The sequence below is a fragment of the Hoplias malabaricus genome, chromosome 11 (assembly GCF_029633855.1).
Source record: "Hoplias malabaricus isolate fHopMal1 chromosome 11, fHopMal1.hap1, whole genome shotgun sequence".
NCBI classification, from domain to species: Eukaryota; Metazoa; Chordata; class Actinopteri; order Characiformes; family Erythrinidae; genus Hoplias; species Hoplias malabaricus.
This window is the reverse complement of record NC_089810.1, coordinates 10,381,776-10,400,951: the sequence shown is the minus strand read 5'-3', so window position 1 is coordinate 10,400,951 and position 19,176 is coordinate 10,381,776. Positions and strand designations below refer to the sequence as shown.

At 39.2% G+C, this 19,176-nt stretch overlaps 2 protein-coding genes across 5 annotated transcripts; one reads left to right on the top strand and one right to left on the bottom strand.

Annotated features, from left to right (window-relative positions):
* The first annotated feature begins 2,297 nt into the window (after positions 1-2,297).
* Positions 2,298-5,712, top strand: LOC136709987 (uncharacterized). The gene is made up of 5 exons (XM_066685594.1): positions 2,298-2,467; positions 3,216-3,320; positions 3,474-3,578; positions 3,739-3,843; positions 4,001-5,712. Exons 1-5 carry the CDS (start codon positions 2,298-2,300, stop codon positions 4,731-4,733), a joined length of 1,218 nt encoding a protein of 405 aa, XP_066541691.1. The 3' UTR covers positions 4,734-5,712.
* Positions 5,713-8,329: 2,617 nt separating this feature from the next.
* Positions 8,330-18,831, bottom strand: ppcdc (phosphopantothenoylcysteine decarboxylase). 4 transcript variants are annotated; one of them, XM_066684974.1, is made up of 6 exons: positions 18,440-18,831; positions 14,992-15,087; positions 14,786-14,914; positions 14,302-14,353; positions 11,769-11,937; positions 8,330-10,394 (listed from the first exon to the last, which is right to left on the bottom strand). In XM_066684974.1, the coding sequence occupies exons 1-5, from the start codon at positions 18,599-18,601 to the stop codon at positions 11,792-11,794; spliced, it is 585 nt and encodes a 194-aa protein (XP_066541071.1). In that variant the 5' UTR covers positions 18,602-18,831; the 3' UTR covers positions 8,330-10,394; positions 11,769-11,791. The 4 variants fall into 4 exon arrangements, with proteins under 4 accessions (XP_066541071.1, XP_066541068.1, XP_066541070.1 ...); XM_066684975.1 differs by lacking the exon at positions 8,330-10,394 and adding an exon at positions 11,309-11,444; XM_066684971.1 differs by lacking the exon at positions 14,302-14,353.
* Between the last annotated feature and the right edge of the window lie 345 nt (positions 18,832-19,176).

Genomic DNA, 19,176 nt, shown 5'->3' with positions numbered 1-19,176 from the left:
ATTGCTATTTTGAAATGTGGAATGTGTACAGTACACCACAAAGTCTAATCATTACACAACTGTATAGCTTTTCAGTGAGGACTTCAAACATAAACAGCTCATTGTCTCTAAATGAAAAGCATAATCACCCAACCGAAAAAAAATGTGTGGATTTGCATTTAAAGGCACATTAGGCAAAATGTGGGGGTTCCTGGGGCTCCCCTCTAGTTTAACTAGATTTTACATTGTACTGAAATCTATATTGGTGTGTGTGTGTGTGTGTGTGTGTGTATGTGTGTGAGTGGGTGGGTGTTTTCCTACCCTGCTCCAAATGCTACATAGTGCAATTTCTGCTGTGCTGAGAGTAGAGTAGCAATGATAGAGGCCAGGTCAGTGAAACATCACAATGATTTCGCAGCTGTAATAGCACCATCTTGGAGAAACTCAACCTTATTCTACCTCAACACATCTGCGATGACAATTCCCCACCCCAGCATCAGTGCGCTGGCCAAAACCGAAACTAGTGCCGATATCTATTCCTCCACACCCCTAGGGTTTGCATGTTTTCTAAATCATTCTAGAAAGAACAATTGTGCCCACCTACTTTTGCACAGGCCTACCCAAAAGTAAATTACACCACTGCTCACCACATCTCAGCACAAGGAACTAACACACTAACCCTCAACCACAGGGCGCTAAAACACACACACACCAACCATGGGGTTTATTTTGACTGGTTTCCTAACAACGCTCCAAGTTTAGTGAATTATTCTGATTGGATAGTGATTACACTTCATTGTGGCACATTTATTCTGAAAGACCTCATTCAGCACTTGCCACAACACTGTTGTTTTCTGGACTGTGTGCGTGTGCGCTTGAGTGAATATATGGACATCCAGATCTGTCTACTATGGCACATCATGATAATAACAGACTTCTCAGCAGTTAAAGTCTTGTATCAAGGAAGATTGGGTAAAAATCCCTCTGACAAAACTGGAACAATTTGTATCCTCTGTTCCCAAATAATTAAAATTGTGATTAAAAGGAAAGATGATATTACACAGCAGCTCACAATATAAAATCTAATTTGTCTGTGAAAACATTGGAAATCGTTTATTTTTTCACAGATGTTTACTACTTGCAAGAGAGGAGTGTGAAGAGTATCTCCCAAGTTTTTTTGTCAGTAGACACTTCTAACTTGAATGTATATTTCCACATCAGTAAAATCTGCTGTATCTGTTTGACCTCTGGCTTTTGATTGTGTACTGTTGCTGCCTCTGAGGAGAAATAATAGGAGACCACTGTGCTAAGTGTTCCCAAAATGTTTTATATTCTCATTAACATGTGGACAGTGTGTGTATATCTGGCCAACACACCAATATGTTTTCCTATTTCCTTGTTTTTTTGGTGCAACTTTCTACAAGCATTTGAAGTGTGCCTGTGTATAAAAAAAAAACTGGGAGGTTTTGAGGTCTTTCTGTGCAAGGATAAGTCAGTAGAACAGCTGTCCAGAAATGTGCTTTCTCTCCGTGAGTATGCCATTAACGTGCTCCAAGACGCAGTCCCAATCTGCAGCAGTGAAGTGGTAAATTATATATATACCTGCCCTCCATTTCTATTCTGGTTTTAACTTGCCCTCACCCACTTTGGCTTGCCACTTCCCCTCGGGGGAATCCCTGATACCAGCTTAAGGGCCATTCCATTACTGCATTAAGTGAAGTGAAGAATGTAAAATTAGCCCTCAGAGAGGTGAGGGGATGAGTCAACACTGATGTCCACTTAAGAAGCAGAATTTGCCCAGAATACATTGCGAGTTAAAGTTAAAAAGAATTTTCACAATGCTTAAAAAAAAGAGGAAAATGCCTTGCTCAAAGTGCTGCCACAAACTTGAAAGCATATAATTGACAAAAAATTATTTGAATGAATTATTTGAACCCTCTGAGGTCGGCTATGCCGCCGGCGGGATAAAATTGAAATTCCACATAAACACGTATATAACTCTGCGAGATTTTATCCTAGAAAAAAAATACAACATACCTCGGAAACCTTGAAGGGTCTACTTTCCAACTATACATAGGATGAAACGATATATATATTTATATTCTTGTGAGAGAAGCGTAAACAACAACCGGCACATTTTTGAGGCACAAGCTTTTTTGTTCCGCCCATAGACGCGTTCTGCCATTCATATGTTAACACTATGGTAATTCGGCAGCTACTAGTGGAGGATTATTGACTGATAATTTGCATGAAAACGCCCATTTGCTTGTTATAAAAACAGAGCACATGTAGGGGAATTGTTTTCGTGGAGCTTCGTCATGGCGCACTTACGGTTAACAGCTGCGGAGGCACTTCTACACATCCAGGAGAGCTTTGCTTCGGAGAGTGAAGAGGATTTCAGCTCATCTGACGAAAGCGGGGAGGACAGTGACGAAGAAAGACTTTATTTTGAGAAGCGGATTGATCCGAAGGAGGATTTTTGTGAAGGGTAAGTGAAATATTTCCTTTCAAATGAAACAAACCCACGCTTCGCGCTTACTGTGTATACTCCGCGAATTCCGGATAAATTTAAATAAAGAATAAATGAAATAAGTATTACTTTGTATATGAAAGCATAAATGAATGTAAAACACATGTAAGATATATAATTATGTAAGAACGCGTTCATTCATGTTTACAATGTGCACTCCGCGAATTCCGGGTAAATTAAAATAAAGAATGAATTAAATAAGTATTACTTTGTATATGAAAGCATAAATGAATGTAAAAAAAACATGTAAGATGTATAATTATGTAAAAACGAGTTCGTTCATGCTTATGTAAATACACTGAATGCTGCTGTTGTGTAAACGGCACATTCAAATGTAGCCTGTTGCTAATCTGAGTGTGAATGGCATGTTGTACATTAGTATGCAAGGCTCCAGTACCATAAGTGTGGCTTATTGTCATGCTATAATGTGTAAATGGCTGTATATGTTTAGCCTAGTGTGGTAATGTAATGTGTAAATGGCCTGTGTGAATGTGATAGTATCATCCTATGTAGCTTGTTATGCTATGTACTGATATGTAAATCTTTGTAACTGCTCAGAAGACAATTACTATGCTATACATAGGTCATATGTAAGTACTTTATTTGAAATACAAGTAATTAGTTGTAGTGACTGTTGGCATGTATAGATCATCTTTGTAACTGCTCAAAAGAGAGTTGCTCACATTTATTATTATTTTTCTTTCAGAAATGTGGAAAATACTCCATCTCCAGGCAAAAGAAAACGCCGTCGGCCCAGTCTGCAACCACCAACATGTAGGGGAGGAGCACATGGTCCTTCCACATCTGCACTGTAAGTTTAGCATTTTGCTATACATAGGTCATCGGTAAATACTGTATTTGAAATATTAGTAAATATTTGTAGGAGCTGCTGGAATTTATACTGATATGTAAATCTTTGTTACTGCTCACAGGGCAACTACTCACATTTCTTATTATTTTTCAGAAATGTGGAAAATACTCCACCTCCAGGCAAAAGACAACCCCGTCGGCCCAGTCTGCAACCACCAACATGTAGGGCAGGAGCACATGGTCCTTCCACATCTGCACTGTAAGTTTAGCATTTTGCTATACATAGGTCATCGGTAAATACTGTATTTGAAATATTAGTAAGTATTTGTAGTGACTGTTGGCATGTATATATGTATATTGCTATGTAATATTTGTAACTGCTCAGAACACAATTGCTCACATTTCTTATTATTTTTCAGAAATGTGGAAAATATTCCACCTCCATGCAAAAGACAACGCCGTCGGCCCAGTCTGCAACCACAAACATGTAGGGCGGAAACACATGGTCCTTCCACATCTGCACTGTAAGTTTAGCATTTTGCTATACATAGGTCATGTGTAAATACTGTATTTGAAATATTAGTAAATATTTGTAGGAGCTGCTGGAATTTATACCAATATGTAAATCTTTGTTACTGCTCACAGGGCAACTACTCACATTTCACATTTATTGTTTTTCAGTGTACAGCCACCATCATGGGAAAATGAAGTAGTTGAGGATGTCTGTCCACCACCACTGCGCTTTCTTCCTGCAAGGGAGCCTGGTGTTCAACTGAGGAAAGGGGACTGCTACACACCCCTATCCCTCTTCAAGTTGTTCTTTCCAAAGGATGCTGTGGAAGTCCTCTGCCGGAACACAAACAAGCAAGCTGCAAAGAATATTGCAAGAGGTGCAAAATACAGATGGCTGGACGTTGACGTTGCTGAATTTTACAAGTACATTGGACTCATAATCTACATGTCCATGGTCAATTTGAAGCACATCTCTGACTTCTGGCGTAAAAGCAATATCTTCTCCATCCATTTCCCATCAACAGTGATGTCAAGGGACAGGTACCGGTCAATATCCTGGAACGTACACATGAGTGATCCAGATGAGGACAGACTAAATGATGCCAAGAGGGGAACATCAGAGCATGACAGACTGTTCCGTTGCAAACCTCTGATGAACACAGTACAGAATGCCTGTAAGTCATTCTACCATCCACACAGGAATCTTGCTGTGGATGAACGCATGGTGCCTTGCAGAGGACACAACAGCATGACACAGTACATGAAGGACAAACCTACAAAGTGGGGTTTCAAGTTGTTTGTTCTTGCAAGTTGTTTGTTCTTCCAGCAATGGTTACACTGTGGACTTCTCTGTGTACACTGGAAAGAACAACTTCCCCACTGGCCAGGGACTCTCTTATGACTCTGTCATGTCCTTGGTTGACAAGAGTTTTTTGGGGTCTGGGTACCATGTGTACATGGATAATTTCTATACAAGCCCAAAGCTTTTTAAAGACTTGTATGCCTGTAAGTTTGGTGCTTGTGGAACATACAGAGAGTCCAGGAAAGACTGCCCTCGTACTACTGTCAATGCCCTAACAAAGAAGTCACCAAGAGGAACTTTCCGCTGGATAAGAGATGGTCCTCTTCTCTTTGTGAAGTGGATGGACACGCGAGAGGTAGCAATTTGCTCTACCATCCACACAGTTTTCAAAGGGGATACAGTTCAAAGGAGAGTAAAATCCAAACTGGGAATCTGGACCACAGAGTTCTTTCCATGCCCAACACCATTGATTGAATACAACAAGTTCATGGGAGGTGTGGATTTGTCAGACCAGCTGATCCAGTATTACACAACTCAGCACAAAACTTTGAAGTGGTACAGAAAACTGTTTCTTCACTTCTTGGACATTGCTGCTACCAATGCCTACATTCTCCACAAACAACTTATGCAGCAGGACAGCCTGACCCACAAGGCATTCATGGAAGAGCTTGTTGAACAGCTGTGTGGTATGGAAAATGAGCCCCCTGCAAAACCAGCCAGTGGTCATCATTTGCCGATTCCTGGGAGTGATGTCACTAGCCAAAGTATGAAAGCTACTGCTGGCCGAAAGACCTGTGCATACTGCAGGAAGCACAGGGAAAAGCAAACAAAAACTCCATGGAAGTGTGAACAGTGTGATGTCTACCTTTGCATGCAGCCAGACAGAAACTGTTTTAGAGACTGGCATCTTTTGTTGAACTGATTCATACATATATACACACACAAGGATATGTATCTATCTATCAGTATGACTATATTTAGTATATTATCACTATCTTTACATTTATTTTGCCAGTTATTTATTTTTTTATTTTTATTGCTTGTTTAGTTCTTTTTTTTTGCAATAAACTGTGATAAACTGTGACTATCTGCCTCTGGTCTCTTCTCTTTTGACAGCTGTGGCGGTGACAGCTAATGGGCCATTCATTAGGCAGTGGGGTGGGGACCTCGCACCTCGGTTTTCGCACCTATCTTCATACATATGCAATGTAGGAGCCAGTGACTGAGAAAAACAGAGTGTCACCTCACATTTGTTATGTCCTAAGTATAAAATTACATACAATTTATGAAAAGTAGAATCAGCAGTGTGTTGCCAAGACCCGTGTTCACAAAGTTTTGACCTCAAAGGTCCCGGTGAGAAATGTTTAGAAGGTGTTTTTTCACAGTATATCAGCACTTCTGAAAACAGGTTTTTGGAAAGTCTAAGTTTAGAGTAAATTTAATCAAAATATAGATGTATGACACTCTTACTGATTCAACACTGTTGTTGCAGAGATAGTTCTGAAAAATGCATGTGTAACACTTTGAGAAAAAATAATTTCAGATGCGTACAATTTGTAAAACAATCAAGGCATGTCAGACTACACCAGAGTGTCTGAAAACCCCTCAGACTCCAGAATTTGCCCAGAATACATTGCGAGTTAAAGTTAAAAAGAATTTTCACAATGCTTAAAAAAAAGAGGAAAATGCCTTGCTCAAAGTGCTGCCACAAACTTGAAAGCATATAATTGACAAAAAATTATTTGAATGCTGTGGCATTAATATTATACTCCACACATATCTAAAGGCCTGGCCCAAACAGTAAATATATAGCCCCTGATCATTATTCCTCGACCAACCATCTTCACAGTGGGCACTGTGCATTCCACACGTGAAGCTGATATGAAGCTTTACATGTTACCCATTTTATGAACTTGTATTTTGGTTATAATTTGTGAAATCGAAATCAGTCCTCTGTACATACCTTCACCCTTTGCTTGCAAACAACTTATAGATACTTTCACTGAAATTTCTTAGGGATACTGAGATAGGGAAAACCAGAAGTAATTTATTCCCCATATGTAAAGGTTGTGCACATGAAACATACTTCAGACTTGTGTATTTAGTTATTATTATTTTTAAACCTTGAGATTTTTCTTTCATTTTCAGTTCTATGTTTAAATATTCTGCTCGGATACATTTTCACTCCTAGTTTAGTCAAGTCTTAATCAGCAAATGTACAAGTGCAGCAGTCTGTAAGTTTAAAAAGTGATGACAACACTGGACAATAAAGGGAGGTGTGAAGACTGTTGGTGTGAAAATAATCTGAAACATCTTGCAAGTTTAGCTTCATGGGCTGTTGAGATGACACAGTTAAGCATAGATAAACATCTAAGACATACAGCCTAATATCTGTTCCTCGTATACAGCTACCTAGATTAAGAGCAGTGGATGATTGAGGCAGAGATTTGCCTGGGAGTTTAAAGCCATACTCCAGTAAAATTACTGCAGTTTAATAAATGATTCAGGTAAAGAAATACAATTTCAGAAAGTATGCAGAAACGATTTTACTGTTTTGGCTAAGATACTGAACTTCATGCAATCACTCAGTAAGGAACATTATTATTAAACTACTGAGTTATTGAGTTATATATTTTTGGCAGTGTGGCTAGCCTCAACCCATCCTTGGCTTTCCTGGAAGTTGAAAAATGAAAATAACAAACACATACTTTATTAATAATCTTCATAAAATTCTGCATTTAACCCATTCTTGGCCGTGGGCACCCAGACACAAGAGTGAGCAAATTAGCACCCAAACAAGGGGCAGTGAGCACACACCCTATTGAGTGAGCTGAGTAGTGGGCAATCATTTCAGTCGTAACACCCAGGAAGCAGCTGGGGCTAAAACGCCTTGCTCAAAACCCCTTGAGGTCCCTCACTTCCCCCGCACCCATTTGGTCCTGCCTATGTGTGATTGAACTGGCAAACGTCCAATTTAACATCTCTTCTCTAACATTTCCATTTATGGACAATTCTGATACTTTTCCTTTGTTGCAAAGAGAATCATGTTTTTAATTTGCTATGTTACAAATCCCAAAAGTTTAAAATCCCAAAGTGCCTTGTCACAGACATCATACTCTGGCTGTATGAACAATGGGATGGGGGGGGGGGTGTTTGAATGACAATAAAGCCGACTGTCCTGCAGTCCCACCATATAAGATGATAAGGATCTTGGTTTGATCTCTTTTCAGGTTTTACAAAAGACTAAGTGTTCTACAAAAACACTTGGAAAATACCTGGAGTTGACAAATGTTGAGTGTTATCAGGGGTCTTTACTCTGAGACCTTAAATCTCTACACATCTGAGCACTCTGCATAGTTTTGTGTCATATGATATTGACAAAAAGGAGATTTCTCAGATTATCCGTAGATATACTGTCTTTCCTGCAGTTAGCAAGTTCTCTGCTTTATCTGATGCAATTTCACAACTCAGGAGACACAGGATATCATACGTATATAACAAAATCTACCATAGTTAAACAGAGAGTGTGCTTTAAATAGCAGAGAGAGATTTTTTGTTCATACCATACCTACCAAGTTTGGAGAGAACCATTTGTCTATACTGTTCAGGTAATCATCCATTATGTACAAGTTATTCGTTTTTCAGTGTGAGACACATTAAGGAAATGTATCAAAAAAATTTACAAAATCACTGTTTAATACAATCTCAATTCTCGTTCTTTACTTTACAGCCACTTTAACACTTTCCTAAAACCAATGAGTCAGCTGTGTCCTCCCTACATTAGCTGTTGCCAAAACTCCCTGACAATGTCGACATCAAAGAGACTGTAACATTCACACAAGCACCTACTTAACACATTTTAACCAGAGATTAAATAATAGAAAATGTGGACTATATCTTCTGCACAGCTTTTAATACACTCTGAAGTGTGGACAGGCTGTGGTTATTAAGAATCAGCCCAAGAAAAGATACGATTACAAATTCTGCTTTCTAATTTAGTCAGGATGAGCTAGGCTCCTCGTTGTTGTTTTATGGAATCTGATTTTAGTCAAAAATGAAAAGAAAATTTTTAAATATCAAACAAATATAAGTATTTGAGAGAGAAAAAAATGAAACAAAAAAAATCTCAAATGTGAAACTTTTAAATTCCTAAATAAATAAATAATAACTGTGTGCAATCGTGTTTCTCACTGATCAGACTTCTGAACTTATTCCACAGACTGTGCAGCAACAGGGCATGTTTTGTCTGGGGCACTTAGCCATCACCCAAAAACTCATTTAGCAAAAGGGACACACTCATAAAGATAAAAACGCTCAGACATTAGCGTCAGAACTGCAAGCAAAACTTAGGGAGCACAAACTAGAGAGCTGGCAGAGTAATGGCAAAGCCAACAGTGAGATCAAACATCACAAATCACACAAATTAGATGATTATTTGTGGATCACATATAACATTCCAAACAGTCCTAAGGTATTGAATACTGTTTTTCATCAGTCCAGAAAAAAGGGTTATACAACCCTTAGAGCACCGATCAGGTGTGGCTCCTTGTGGCCTTGACAAAACGTGTGTTTAATAACTTAACCATGTGTCCAAATAACAGAGAATTAAAACACTTGCTGGCAAAATTAAAAGAGAATTACAGCTTTAAAATGCAAGAGGAAACAACACAGGAGCAAAATCAATGTAAAATGTCCTTCACATGGATCATTTTTAAAAAGGACAAATCTTGGAAAAGGCATTAAGGTAGGGTTTTCTGGTACTTGATCCATCGAAATATCCATCCAAATATTTTTTGTGTCACTGTGGTCAAATGACTGGTGATCAGGGGTTCTAGTGAGATATCGCAGCCTACTGCTCCGGCCTCTTTCTCCTCATCTTCCACTTCTGGGGTCATAACCATTACATCAGAAATTGTTAACGTGTGGCATGGTGTGGAAAAATCTCAATCTGAATTGTTTAGTAGGTGTTGGGGTCTCAGGGTGTACACACACTGCCTCTGCATTTTTTTTTTAAAACAAAAAACCCATAGAAATCTGCAAAAATATTTCTGCCTAAAGATTTTTTTTCTTGTATTCCCCGTATATAAATTAATTATATATAAAATTTATAAACTGTATCTTTATTTTATGGTTCAAAAACATTTTGCCACTTCAAAAAAATTTAATTTGGTAGGAGACGGGGCAAAAATGGCCCTTTTGATCACAAAAGCTGCAGATCTTGAATAATCTATGAAGATTATACAAGTGTCCACAATTTGTGTACCTGACGTATTTGAACAAACTAATCAGAAGTGGTGTGTGGACACATTTGAACACACACAGCCACTTCCCAGGATGTTGTTTTAGCATAAGTCCCCATGCCAATGGTTAACAGCTACAAGGAATTCTCTTTGTTTAACTTAGGCTTAATCTTAGTCTGGGAAAATCGCCCATTGCTATCAAGATAATCAAACTGTCAAATGTGAATTTGCTTATTTAACAGTAGACACATTTTGCATATTTACAATTTAATTTATTTTATCTAGTAAAATTTATGTGGGATAACAATTGTCTACATGCATCAACTGAGGAGCTATAAAGAAAGGACACATGTAAATGAAACCAGGAAATATTTAAACTGCTCCAGTGTGGACTAATGTACATTGACAACAATTTTCTGACTGTGTTCTTCCTCCTACGTTCTTGATTAGATGGCCAGGTTTGGAAGGTACTGATGAATTGTTTCTACAATAGTCGACACCTCAGCCATTGCTCCTTTACCTGTAAGCAGACAGAAGCTTTATTGTGTGGTGGCAGAAATGAATTGAAGTTGAATAAAAAAGTGCTTATCTCTTTAACTCCAGTCATGATAGTCACTACACAAAACACCATTTACTTACATGAGATGCACATGATTGTGACAGAGGCGCAGTGGACAAAATATTTGAGGTTACACATATTAGGTGCATGGTTGGGATAGTCCCTTTCCAGTTATTTGCATACTCTCAACTGAACACCATTAGAATTTCCTGTGCTGATATCAGTAACCAAAATAATCATGAATATATATATATATATATAAAACTAGCACCTAAACTACACCTCCATACCTTTCATACTCTAATCAATGCTGTAATGCTCCACAAAATGAATCTGTTAGTGTACATGACAGAACAAACTGGAAGTGAATTATCTGGAAGATTTTGCAAGGTCTCTCTCGTGTAGAAGCCATCTGCTTATGTGTTCTCATGCCAACAGTTTCACTTTTCATCTCAAAATGTCCATTCATTCATTCATTATCTGTAACCATTATCCAGTTCAGGGTCACGGTGGGTCCAGAGCCTACCTGGAATACACCCTGGAGGGGGCGCCAGTCCTTCACAGAGTAACACAGACACACACACACACATTCACTCACACCTACGGACACTTATGAGTCGCCAATCCACCTACACATGTTACAACATGTGTTTTTGGACTGTGGGGGAAGAAACCGGAGCACCCGGAGGAAACCCACACAGACACAGGGAGAACACACCACACTCCTCACAGACAGTCACCCGGAGGAAACTCACGCAGACACAGGGGGAACACACCACACTCCTCACAGACATTCACCATGCCACCAATCTCAAAACAATGACTTAATATTTTTTTATTTTATTTTTATTACATATGTTGATAAAGAAATTTGTGTGTGGGTAGGGTGGCACGGTGGTGCAGCAGGTAGCGTCGCTGTCACACAGCTCCAGGGTTTGAGTCCCGCTCCAGTCTGTGAGGAGTGGTGTGTTCGCTGTGTCTGCGTGGGTTTCCTCCGGGTGCTCTGGTTTCCTTCCACAGTCCAAAAACACACATCGATAGATGGATTGACGACAGAAAAGTGTCCATAGGTGCAAGTGTGTGAGTGAATGTGCACTCAACCCTGAACCTGAACTAGATAGCGGTTACAGACACTGAATGAATGTGTGTAGGTGGCAGAGTATACGTGACATACTTGACATACCTGAAAAATAGTCAGTGTGCCATTATTTTGCAATATGGACACTCCTAGAACATCTCTCAGCTAATCACATTCTGGGGTCAGATCTAACAGTAGTACAAATAAAACTTTAGAAACACTGATCAAGTATAGTGTTTCAGTGACATTTGCTTTACCTTCATCACCACAGACCAGTTTCTTAGTAATGCAGGGGACTTCCACATAACCAAAGCCCTGAAGGGTGGCCACTTGTTGGGAAGTGATCGGGTGTTGCCACATTGCTGTGTTCATGGCAGGACAGAACAGTAGAGGACGGCTTGTGTCCCATGCTCGGACCACACATGTCTATAAGAGAAAAACAACTATCTGTACTGTTGCTGATAAACAGTAATCTACGATCAACCAAAGGGTTTTATCAGTAAAACAATTCACCCCTTTTAAAAGCTATACATTACTAAAATCATTGTTGTGTTATAGAAATTAAAACCTCTAAGGTACAGAACAAGGAGGGACCAGTTCACACACTGATGTTTTATACTTATGCAAACATTAGAAGCCAACACAACACTCTCTCCCTTTATATAACGTTGTTGCCGTGATACACGTGAATAGGAATCCTGTACAGACCTAGCAATCAATCATTACTTCTCACTAAACTGACAAATTATATGTTTCTACTGCAGCAACAGACAGTTTCCTGCTCTTGCCTCACTCTGTATTCCATTAACAAAGCAAGGTTTGTGTGTATCACTCTATATTGCCTGAAATTTATAGACTGCTCTGTGTTATGGGAGGGTTAATCAGCTGATATTTCCTTCACTGGTAGATTGTGGATCATTTGCTGAGTATTGCACAGATATAGGTACAACAGTCATTGTTGTACTGTAGACCTACAACAGCGGTATTCAACAGTTTCCCCTTATACTAATCTTACTAAGAAGCTGAGGTTCATGGAATATTTTTCACCACAAGAAAATGCTTCATGCTCTGGAAAACGTTAAGAACCCTGTTTATAGGCAAAACTTATATCTATATACATGCTAAGCCTTCCAAAAATGTATAGTAAGCAAATTACAATAACAGACAATGTATATCAAAGCACAGTCCTTTTTTTAGTATGCCAGATTTTTAAAAATATGACAGTAATGCACTGACATTTTTGGGAAAACAGGTTTAGATCTGCTAAGGACCAAGACATTACATCTTTATCTTTGTCACAACACTGTATGGTTTTGTATTACCGAAACTCCACTGATATGGAATGCCACAAACCTCACCAGGCAAATCTCAACTCTATAGCATCAAATCACCCATGACTTATAAAAACCTCCTAGAGCACATTCCAGGGATAACAGTGGTATGACTCAATCAGGTGTGCCACACCACAAAGACTTATCCAAAGTCCTGGGGCAGAACAGTCAAACTAGGACTTTTTATTCACTATTTTTCAATAAACACATACAAATACACAAACAAGAGCAAAGGGTAACTAGGCAAGCCGAGGTTTGCTGGACTGCCATTAGCCATATGTCACAGAGGTGTTTCGGGCATTTCAAAAACAGGAAAGCTCAAAATACATGCCCTTGTCATTGGAAGGTCTGGGGAAGCTTTGGTGTTTCATATCTATGTCTTTGTTTACATGTGGTTTTTATTATGTATTAATGGAAAAAGGAGCATAAATTAAATATAACACCTATATCAGCGTTTTTCTTGTTCCTTTTATTTAGAAACAAGAACAAAGAAGACCAAAACATTTTGTTGATTTTAAGAATTAAATTACTCATTTATTCAATGTAACACATTAAAGCTATGCGCAGCTATATGGACTTTTATAAACACACTAATGCCACAAAATGTCACCCCACCACTTCCTTTTACAATATTTCAGGCAAAGACACACACTCACGTGAAATAAGACAAATTCAGCAGTCCTCCTGTCTCTGTAAGATATAACGTGTAAATGTTGCCTAGTTCCCAGCCGTCCAGCTGAGCTTGTGAACCAACCAATGCCGAGCCAAGGCTCTGGCCAACACGCATTGTGTCGTGTCAAAGCCCCAGAAATAAACACAAACTGAGTGTGTTCCTGTCTTATTTCCTATTAAACATGGTTCATGCTGAAGAACCTACTGTTATTTGGTTCCAGCTATCAACTCATTTTTCTGTTATGAGAACCAGTTTATATCAGTGAAAGCGTGCCAAACGGTTCCTAATTAATTCATGAACTGGAATGTGAAATATGACTGAACAAATGACAGACAGTTTAATAGTGCCACCTTAACTTGACTCTGTGAAATATGGCTGAACTAACAGTTCCTACTTGTCCATGCCCTTTTCAAACTTAAGAGTCAGTCAGTCAGTCAGTAAGTGAAAATGCCTCTTCTACACTGTCAGAAAATTTGTCACGGTGGTTGTACCTTTTACTGTCTTTGTAGTGGTACCCACAAGGGTACATATCTGTACCTTTAATTAGGGAATATAACTGCACCTTATTTTGTTACAGTTGAAGGTTTTAAAATTGTGTTGATTTCATACGCCCCGTTTCAGCTCCAGGACTTTTATTATGTTATTCTCTATGACACAGTTCTATACTGAAAGATTATAAACATGTATCTCTCCTTCTGGAGAAGAGAATGTAATGTACTTTTAAGAAACAAAACTGGACTTTTAAACACTGTTGTACCTTTAAAGGTACATTTACGCAGTTTGTACCTTTGGCGATCAATAATGTACCTCTACTGGACCTTTTTTCTGAGAGTGTAGGCTGGCCCGGTAGGCAGTCCGGCAAAAACAAAACAAGACACAAAACATTAAGACTACAGATAAACAACAATAAACAACAAATTACAACAAATTGTAATATAATATAGGGTCTAGGATTCAGAACACTGTAAATTAAATGTAAGTGTGTTAAAAATGGACCTGAGTACTTTTGAAAAGGGTTAAATCGTTATGTCCTGACAGGCTGACAGAAGGGTGACAGTGGCACAGTCCACAGAGGTCTGAAAAAATTCCACTATTCAGTTTGTCTACAACAGGCCTGCAAGTATTGGAACTAGTCAATGCACCAGTGCCGTTTGGTCTGATGACTTGTTTTCTTTAACATTGTTGGTGTCAGTTTAACATATGTCCCCTCCTTAAACATGATCAATGTTAATGTTTTGGTTCATCGTTCGTAGGATTACAAATCTCTCACCAGGAGGTTGTCACAGATGCCGCTGGCTATCTTGCCGAGAGTGTTGGCATCCAGTGGAGCAATGACTAGCATGTTGGCCCATCGTCTCAGCTCAATGTGCAGAACGGGGTCTGAGCGCGCTGACCACATCTATAACACATGCAGCTCACATGGTGATTTCAGTATGACTCTAAGCAGTTGGTCAGCGCACAATAAATGCTACTCACCTCCCACTCATCCTGGTCTCTGTAGACGTGGACAGGAACATCTGCAGTGTTGTAAAAGTGGGTGGCACGCTCTGTGGTGACTACACGTACATCAATCTTTATTAATGGAAAACTTTGTCAGTGTTTGACAGTAATTATACAGCATTGCTATACATAAAATAATACTTGCATAACAATAAACTAAATACAAAACATGTACTCAACTTTCCACCTACTAAAAAATCTATAGTAATATTATCGGCACATTCTTATAGTGTAGTATAATTTATTTCTCAAATGAATCACATTTCAAATCCCTGCTCTCTAGTAATTTTTAATCTTTGTCTAGATTGCTTGCTTTATTATTGTTTTAGCTATAGTTTCTAAGAAATGTTTTGAATAATATTGATATTCCAGCCTTATTATCTAGCATCGACATAGAAGTATGCATTTTATTTATTTATTTATTTTATTTACTGATTGACTGATTGAGTTGTTGGTTGATTAATATTTCCAGACATTAGCTTCAAACCAGAGACTATATTCAGTTTGATGAGAGGTCAAATCAAGCTGCTTGTTGGCAGATAGAGTTGTTAGATCTGAGTCTATAAGAACTGTTTGCAAAAAGGGTTTATAAATGACATCAATGTTGCATATTAATATTTAAATATGTGAAAATCAGAAAATCACTAATAATCTATTATACCATGTTGATAAAATGGGTCAGTATGTTTACAATATACTCTGCCGATATAAAATATAATATAATATGTATTATTAGGTCCTGTATGTTGCTTATTTTAACCGGCAGAATCTGATCAGTCATCATTAAAACTGTCAGCTTCATCACATATTCATATTCATCGCATATCATTCAAGTCAATATTATATTTATTGTTTATATAATTAATTTATATGTTAAATCATTTTTATTTGTTTAAAATAAGATAGGGCGGCACAGTGGTGCAGCAGGTAGTGTTGCAGACATACAGCTCCAGGGACCTGGAGGTTGTGGGTTCAATTCCTGCTCAGAGTGACTGTCTGTGAGGAGTGTGGTGTGTTCTCCCTGTGTCTGCATGGGTTTCCTCCGGGTGACTGTCTGTGAGGAGTGTGGTGTGTTCTCCCTGTGTCTGCGTGGGTTTCCTCCGGGTGACTGTCTGTGAGGAGTGTGGTGTGTTCTCCCTGTGTCTGCGTGGGTTTCCTCCGGGTGACTGTCTGTGAGGAGTGTGGTGTGTTCTCCCTGTGTCTGCGTGGGTTTCCTCCGAGTGACTGTCTGTGAGGAGTTGGTGTGTTCTCCCCGTGTCCGCGTGGGTTTCCTCCGGGTGCTCCGGTTTCCTCCCACAGTCCAAAAATACACATTGGTAGGTGGATTGACGACTCAAAACTGTCCGTAGGTGTGAGTGAGTGAGTGAGTGACGGAGTGAGTGAGTGAGTGTGTGTGTGTGTGTGTGTGTGTGTGAATGATTCCAGGTAGGCTCTGGACCCACTGTGACCCTGAACTGGATAAGCACTTACAAATAATGAATGAATGAATGAATAGAATAAGATAACCCTAAAGGATCCACATTAGCCTACATTAAGCATGAGATCAGTCAAAAATAAGAGTGGGTAGGTTCAGGGTTTACAGAAAGACCATTCATTCATTCATTTTCTGTCTGATCTCATCCTGTTCAGGGTTAAAATGACCACAGCCAATCATTATTTTATTCTTTAATCACTCTGAGTTGTTGCAAGATGTGCTATATTATTATTATTATTATTATTATTTTTTAATCATTATTATTACCCAGAATCACTGAGTACAAGACAGGAATACGCCATGGACGAGGCATCAGTCCATCACAGGGCATCACATACTCACACTTTCCCACTTATGGACATTTTTGAACAACCAATCCACCTACTAAAATTGCGTTTTGTACTGTGGGAGAAAACTGGAGCATCCGGAGGAGACACACAGACACGGTTAGAACTCAGCAAACTCCACACAGTCAGTGTCCTGAGTCACCATTAGTCAGAAGCCTGGAACCGTGTGAAAGCTAAACTATCTGTTGCTAATATACCTTTGAAAAACTGCTTTTTTTCAATTGTTATAATTATACTGATATAGTACAGTGCACAACACTACTGCCCCCTATATTCTGTTTATAATCTACCACTTTGTCATTATTATACACAAAAGAAATCAGATAGAGTCATTATATGTAAACAGCGCCCTCTCGAGGATAAACCAATAGAAGACAAAATCAGGACGACTGGGTTGATTTTTCCCCTCTCTATGATGTAAATATTATTTACTGCTACGTTACTAATGTGACTATATTGTTAGATAGTGTAATTATTGTACTAATGGCAAAGAACTATATAACCACATAAGGTGGAAGAGTACATTTCCCATCTAGTCAGCAGATAAGCCCTATAAACTTAACTGTTTATAAGAATGACATATTTATTTTAAAAATATATAACTTATAAATAGATATTTCAGTGAAAATGTGTGTTAACATGTCCATGTGATGTGTTTATACAGTATAGGGTGTGTCATGTTTGTAATAAGCTGCCAATGCCATGGCTGAGCTCTTCCTCTTTGAAAGTAGAGTTTTTCAAATGTCAGCCAAAAGGCATCAAATTTGCAGCACCACACTGCCACATGTCATCACAGTTTTAGTTCCGGACTAACATACAACATTTAGTCTTGCACAATATAGACTTTTGGAGGCTGTAATTGCTCAACACATTACAACCATACTGCAGTCTACTGAGCCTAGTCTTCCATGTGTCATTTTGTACTGGCTCTGCTACTGGAAATATTGTTTTTCGCACCTCATGCCAAAATAGCAGACTTTGAGTGTCAGTCGAATTTATTTTCCTGTAGTAGTAGGTGGTTCTAGGCCACATTATGAGAGTCTAGCAATGCGAGACTACTCTGAACCTAACCTTATCCCTCACCATAACACTAAACACAACAATACACAACAACTAACAGGGTAGTCCACCATGCTTTCAGAGCATATACTTCCATCCTGAAATTGTCAGTCCAGAGCGGTTGGCCTGTCCCTAACCTGTGATGAGGTGTGGCAGTGCAATGGATGATCTGGAAAGGTATCTGACATCATAAACCTCAGGAACCAATCCAATTTACTTGCAGATGGGGATTGTGAGCTGCAGGAGAGCTGTAGAAGAATGAATAGAGATACAGATGGGTCCAATTGTATATTCTCGCTTGCTGGATGAGGGTGGAGTGGGGGGTACAACTACTAAACCCGTAATGTCGGTAAACAGAGATGAGTATTTAGGTGTTAATTCATATCCTGAGGGGGGATTTAAAGTGTTGCGCTAGAGCAAAAACGAGGGTGCATCTCAAACCACATACTAACATTTCTACATAGTGTGTAAACAAAGTTACACACTACATTTAGTGTGTTCTGTAGAGTGTGTGCAGTACAGTGCAGTGTGATTTAGGACACACCCCGTCTGATTCTCTTACCCCCGGGGTCTGTAGAAGCTGAGAGACGAGTGAGGGTAGTTTAAGAGCCGCCACGCTCCCTGTAACTCCGACCAGGACCCGGTAACGGGACCCGCTAACGCTCAGGTCCGGTACCGGACTCATGGCACAAGAACCGCGCTCCATTAAAGTGAGAACTGAGAGAAAACAACAGTGAACTTCAGTGCTTATAAAGTGGCGCTCCTGCTGAACTGTATACTGTGTGTCCAGTCATTACATTCGCCCGCAGCAGGAACGATAAACGCGAGTGTCAAAGAGCTCCATTAAACTCCGTTCAGCATACAAAAACATTAACAACACGAAAATGAAACATCCGCTCCCTAGAGTTAATGTCTCTCCCTAAAAGCGTGATCACTTCATTTCCGTCAACAAAAGCTTGTGCGGTGTGTGATGTGAAATTGTAACAGCGCCCCCAGCGGCTCTATTGTCACCTTACAGACCCACTCCTGTGGAAATCAAGTTTTGAACCTTGTTAAAATGTCTACGTGGTGTTGTTTATGGGCATTAGTTTTTTTTTTCTGGGAAATGACTAAGAAAGTTGTAATTCCGAGGAACAGAAATGAGTTTATAGGGTATAAGTGACACATTCATATTCTATCAAGCATAACTGCTGAGATAGCTGAGCCTCTGCCATCTTTGCAAGGCAAGCATGACCAAACATAGGATTTATCTATGACTGTCCAATTAGGTTTAGTGTTTGT

Bases quoted from the DNA above. Each gene is read 5' to 3' on its own strand.
- ppcdc (XM_066684971.1), bottom strand. From the start codon at position 18,601: ATGGAGCGCGGTTCTTGTGCCATGAGTCCGGTACCGGACCTGAGCGTT. The intron at 11,938-14,785 runs GTGAGAGATTTG...TTTCTCTTATAG, and splicing joins GCATCTGTGACAACCTCCTG to ACATGTGTGGTCCGAGCATG. The intron at 10,395-11,768 runs GTAAAGCAAATG...GTCTGCTTACAG, and splicing joins ACTGGTCTGTGGTGATGAAG to GTAAAGGAGCAATGGCTGAG.
- LOC136709987 (XM_066685594.1), top strand. From the start codon at position 2,298: ATGGCGCACTTACGGTTAACAGCTGCGGAGGCACTTCTACACATCCAG. The intron at 3,321-3,473 runs GTAAGTTTAGCA...ATTATTTTTCAG, and splicing joins GGTCCTTCCACATCTGCACT to AAATGTGGAAAATACTCCAC. The intron at 3,844-4,000 runs GTAAGTTTAGCA...ATTGTTTTTCAG, and splicing joins GGTCCTTCCACATCTGCACT to TGTACAGCCACCATCATGGG.